Source organism: Myotis brandtii, unplaced genomic scaffold (genome assembly GCF_000412655.1).
Source record: "Myotis brandtii unplaced genomic scaffold, ASM41265v1 scaffold555, whole genome shotgun sequence".
Classification (NCBI taxonomy): Eukaryota; Metazoa; Chordata; class Mammalia; order Chiroptera; family Vespertilionidae; genus Myotis; species Myotis brandtii.
In genome coordinates this window covers 672418-677853 of record NW_005370065.1, presented here as the reverse complement: position 1 = coordinate 677853, position 5436 = coordinate 672418, and the positions used below count along the sequence as shown (strand labels likewise).

At 52.5% G+C, this 5436-nt stretch overlaps 1 protein-coding gene and 1 long non-coding RNA gene across 2 annotated transcripts in view; both read left to right on the top strand.

Annotated features, from left to right (window-relative positions):
• The first annotated feature begins 54 nt into the window (after nucleotides 1–54).
• LOC106728181 lies at nucleotides 55–2915 on the top strand. Its single transcript, XR_001364450.1, has 2 exons — nucleotides 55–311; nucleotides 2720–2915. It is a non-coding gene; the product is annotated as an uncharacterized LOC106728181 (long non-coding RNA).
• A 408-nt stretch (nucleotides 2916–3323) lies between these two features.
• Nucleotides 3324–5436, top strand: part of MARCKSL1 (MARCKS-like 1) — a 9219-nt gene continuing 7106 nt past the window's right edge. The window contains exon 1 of the mRNA XM_014549489.1: nucleotides 3324–3346. Within this exon, the coding sequence (XP_014404975.1) occupies nucleotides 3324–3346 (23 nt within the window). The remainder of the gene's footprint in view (nucleotides 3347–5436) is intronic.

Sequence of the window (5436 nt, the reverse complement as noted above, 5' to 3'; positions counted from 1 at the left end):
GGGGGCCTGTGCGAAGGGGCGGATCCCCACAGCCGAGAAGCCAGTCAGGAGTTGGATGGGCTGGGCTTGACGGTTCCTGCGAGCGGGAGGAGGGGCGGAACTGCGGAGGGCGGTGCCTGAGGGGCTGAGAGCGGATAAGGGGCGGGGCTAGGCGGAGTGGGCGGAGCTCTGGGGGCGTAGGGGAGCCTTGCTCCCATCTTGTCTGCCAAATTTTCCCGCCCTCCAGGTGGACGCACCGGTGGCAGAATATTAACTACCAATTCCTGGGCAAGAGGAAGAGACATCTAGTTCCTCTGCGCCCGTGAGAACCGGTAAGGGGCGTGGCCTGGAGAGGGGGCGACCACGGAGGGGCGTGTTGTGGGGGCGGAGCCTAGGGGAGGGTTGGGGGAGGGGCAAGGCCTGAATGCGAGGTGGGTGCGCGGCTGCTGCAGACTTCAGGACCTGGAGGAGTTGAGCTGAAATGGAAGAGGCACGTGGGCCCGGCTGGTGTGGCTCAGAAGGCTGAGCATCGACCTATGAACCAGGTCAGGATTCGGTCAGGGCACCTGCCCCAATGGCAGGATCAATCCCCAGTAGCAGGCGTGCAGGAAGCAGCTGATCAATGATTCTTTCTTATCATTGATGTATCTATCTATCTCTCCCTCTCCCTTCCTCTCTGAAATCAATAAAAATATATATTTTTTTTTAAAAAAGGAAGAGGCACACGGGCTGGGTGGGGGTCTCTGCGGTGTTATTTATCCCTGCCTTTCTCGTACCACCACACACATATTTTAAAAGATTAGCATATTTTAACTATATTAAAATTCCTGTTCTTCAGAAGACATCTAAAAAAGTAAAATAGGAGTTCCAAACAGGGCTCCTCAAATAATGCCAACTTTGTGCCCTGCATGAGGAGTGCTGGGACCAGTTAGGTCTTGGCTTTGGGCACCAACTGGATCAGAAGTGACTCCAGCCCTTGGCCTGGTGACTAAGCCGAATAACCTCAGGGAAGGAAGGCAGGGTCCGCTTGACAGGCACTGTCATGGTGATCATCCTGTGTGTGTGCGCGCACGCTTTCATTTCTGCGCATCTCTGAGCGTCTGCATCCTTTCAGCATGGCTCAGTTTCTGTGTATCTGTCTATCTCTGGTCTCTGTGTCCATTTATTTATTCAACAAATATTTATCAAGGGCCTTTTTAGTGGTTTGTGTCAGGTTTATACACTGAGTCGCAGGGTTCACATTTAGTGAAACAAGCAGTTGAAGTCCCTGCCCTCATGGAGCTTATATTCTGGTTGGGGAGACAGACAATAAAAAGGGGTCAGCGGTAAAATGTTCTGTTTAAGAACAAGGTGGGCCAGATGCTGCTTTTTATGTAGTGGGCAGGATTTGGTCGTGCTCACAGACCTAGAAGAGTGCCTGACTCTTGACTGGGGCTCAGTCAATGTTGAACGAATGCATTTGTTGGTCAGACGTCTTGACTGAGGAGGTTAACTCTCGGCCAAGGCCTGAAGAATGAGGGGGTCAACCACTCCAGACCCCGGGAAGAGTGTTCTGGACAGAGGAAACAGCATGTGGCTAGGGGTGTCCTCTGGCCTCTGGCTGGCTGTCCTCAAGTACCCCTATTGCCATCTCTGTTCCTGTCTATTGTTTTTGTGATCTTGGGAGCCACAGGGCAGGTTTAAATAGGGCCCCTCCAGGATGTCTAGAGTGAGGTCACTGCAGAGCTAATTCACCCCCACCGAACCATTCTGGCCTGACCAGGCTGGCCTGGCCATTTCCCTAAAAGCAACCCCCCCACCCCCCAGCAGCCTCAGTCCCCAGACCTCTGGCTCCTTTCCAGAGTAGTATCCTGCAGCTCAGAAGGAAGGAAGTCCTTCGTCCTGTCTAACCACAGTCCCTGCTGGCCAGCCCTTCCTCTCATTCTGCCTTGTGGGCAGAGGGGAGGAGATGGGCTGGCCCTGTGGGAGCAGGTACTGCCTGGACTGAGAGCCCAGTAAAGACCTGACAGAATGGGGGTGACAACGCCCCTGCATTCCCCAGGAGATAAACCTCAGAGGGGCAGAGGTAGTCATTCACCTTGGAAGCCTCTGCCACATCCATTATCTCATTGAACCCTTCAACACGCCCCTATTTTACAGATGGAAACTCAGGCAGGCCCAGAGAGGAAAACATGGCAAAACTGGGACCAGAACCCAGGTCTCCTGATAAAGTAGAAATAATCATAACAAATAATATTTATTGCACATTGATCTCTGCCAGGTACCATGCTTAAGCTTTGCATTCAATTATCTTTCTTTTTTTTAAAAAAAAATATTTTTATTGATTTCAGAGAGGTAGGGAGAGGGAGAGAGAGATAGAAACATCAATGATGAGAGAGAATCATTGATTGGCTGCCTCCTGCATGCCCCACACTAGGGATCGAGCCTGCAACCAGGCATGTGCCCTGACCAGGAATCAAACCGTGACCTCCTGGTTCATAGGTCCATGCTCAACCACTGAGCCACCCTGGCTGGGCTCAATTATCTTTCTTAAGCCTCATCACACCCCTGGGAGGTGGGTACCATCATTATTTTCATTATCCTCCGATGAGACTGAGGCTCAGAGCCATTAGATGACTTGCCCAAGGGCATCTGCTAGTTCATGGCAGAGCGGCATGTGAGGCCAGGCAGCCTGGCATGCTCAGCTACACACCCTGTGCCCTGTGGTTCCAGAGGAGTGTCACAGATGTCTGTTTTCCAGAGATTTGGGAAGACAGACTTCAGGTTCATCGCATGATGGCCCTGGAGCTGACTTGGGCCAAGCCAGGATGAGCAGAAAGATGGCCTGGGAGCACTGCACAATCTCCTGCCCCTCTCTGAGGGCGAAGATGACCTAACTCTGACCTCTCCTGGGCTCCCTGCCCTTTGGTGCCCAAATAAAGCCGCTTCCGCCTCTCTGTGGCTCTCTCAGTTCTCCCCATTCCCACACAAGGAGTTAGACTGCACCCAGGGGTTGGGGGCATCTGCTGTCACCCCCAATCTCCCCACTGCACCCATTCCCATCCATGAACCCCCCAGTAGGGTAGACTGGATGAACCAGACCTGGCTCCTGCTCTCCAGACTCTCACAGTGATAGAAAGAGAAAGGCAGAGATATACTTCAGCTCAGTAAAATGCCACGGGGGTGGGGGAATGATGACACTGGTTTCTATGAGGCACAGAGAGTCTTCTGGGCCAGAAAAGCCTACAGGAGGGGTCCCTTGAGCTGAATCTTGATGGGTGAGCATCAGGGAAGGCACACACGCGGCACAGCAGTGCAGGCAGAACTGGCAGCGTGGAGAAAGGTTTGGTGATTTGTAGGCGGAAATGGTCGTCTCACTGATGGAATGGTGAGACTGGCAGCCAAGTGGACTTGGACTAAAATGAAGCTAGCTGGGCTTGGAGCTTCAAAGAAAAAAATTTTTTTTTTGCTTCAAAGAGTTTGAAGGCCAAAGTAGGGAGTCAGACATTCTCCAGAAGGAAGTAGGGAGACACGGACAGGTTTCAAGCAGGGGAGGGACATGGTCCCATCAGGGCATCTCCAAGCCTTGAGCCCTCCGGGGTCTCAGGTCCACGCTGGTGGGCAATGAGTGGTCTCCAGCCCTCAATCAGTTCCAAGGTGCCTGGAACCTGTCGCAGTGCCCCCCCTTACACACTCTCCCAGCTCCCACGCAGGACAGTCCCAGCGCCGTCTTCAGGAGCCCCTCCTCTCTAGTGGATCCCGTCTAATCCTGTGGCTTCAAATTTGGAACCCCTCCCCACCCAACTCCTCTGAAGTCCAGGTTTGTTGATTCATTCACTGCAGCCTGGTGTCTCCACTCTAATAAGCATCTCAAACTTTAACTCTGAGGCTGCACTCATACTCCCCAGCACGGAGAAGATGCCATGTGAGAAGTGCTGAGTGGGAACCCTAAGCCCAGAGGTATGGCCCTATGTGGTGGGGAGAGCCATTCCTTCCTCCTGGGGCATCTGAAAGTCCTCGGGAGTGGTTTGTTCTGGGTTTTAAGAGGAAAGTAGAAACTCAGCAAGCAGAGAAGTGGAGAGGCATTCTAGGTGGAGGGAACAGCATGTCCCTGGCCCTGAGGTGGTCGAAGCTCAGCCTCTGAACTAAAAAATCCAGTAAATCTGAAGTTCAGTGGACTGAGGAGAAAATGAGAACAAGGGGGCCAGGAGCTCAATCTCTCAGAGGCACCGGGGGAGGACCACCGGGATGCCAGGCCCCTTGTGCGGATAGAAGGGAAGGAGAATTTGTGGATGGACTGGGAGGGGACAGACAGATAAAGTATGTGCTGGAGGGGGGCTCCAGGGGGTGTCTTTCTGGGAAAAGTCACTAAAAGGAGGTCCCAGGGGGACACTTTGGGGTGCAAGACAAGAGGAAGAGAATCCGCAGGGTTCTGGAGAGAGGCAGATTCCTTTACCATTTAAGGAAGATATTGAGCCAAATAAATTTCCCTCTGAGCAATTCAGTGTCTGGTCAGTCTGGATCAGCCTGGTCAGTCCCTCTACCACCTGTCCCAGAAGATTGTTGATGGAGAGACTGCAAGGTTTTCTCAGGGTGGTCCTACCCTCATCTCCTCTCCCCGGGGCAGGGAGGGAAGAGAGGGAAGGAAATGGGCACACTGTTGAGTGCTAACTTTGTGTCAGGCCTTTGCCTGGCATGTCATGTAATGGAATCTAGGAACATTGTTGAATTTCCCGGGTGCTCCTTGCCTCAGGAGCTCGGTTTTACAGGCTTTACTGGCTGGCACTAGCTCATTTATCTCACAGTAGCCCTAAGAAGTGGATACTGTTATTCCCATTTTACAGATGAGAATACTGGGGCTCAGAGAGGGACTAAAGAGACACACAACTAGGACATGATGGAGCCAGCTCTTCACCACTACAACTGGCTCAACACAATAACTCACTGAACCCTTTCCACAACCTGACGTGGCACCCAGCGCCCTCATTTTAGAGTGGGCATGGTGAGGGTCAGGGTGGGGAAGAGTCTTGTTAGGGTCACAAAGCTGGAAGATAACCGTAATTTGGGTCCAGATCATTGGAGGAAGAGGCTGAATGGGAGAGGTGATGAGCAGTGTGGAGAGAAAGGGGTGGGACTGGGGACTGGTCTGGGAGAGAATTTTAGTTTCCCTTTTAAAGGGACTTCCCCTAAATGGGGGTTTTTGGCTGGAAAGTTGTAAGCAATCCACATTCCACCTCTTCCCCAACGACACTCAGGATCTAAAAAGAAACTGAAAGTTGGGAAAGTGGAAGGGAGAGGTTCAGGGCAGCCCAGAAAAACAGGATTGAATTTCTGGTGACTTCATCAAGCCTGGGGAGATATGTAGATGAACTGAGATTACACACCTCTTGGCTATTGGAGAAACAGCCAGAGAAACGGCTCTGGGACAGCGCCTGGGCGCTGTGCATTACACAGCCCTCCCCCCTCTCCCCCACTCCC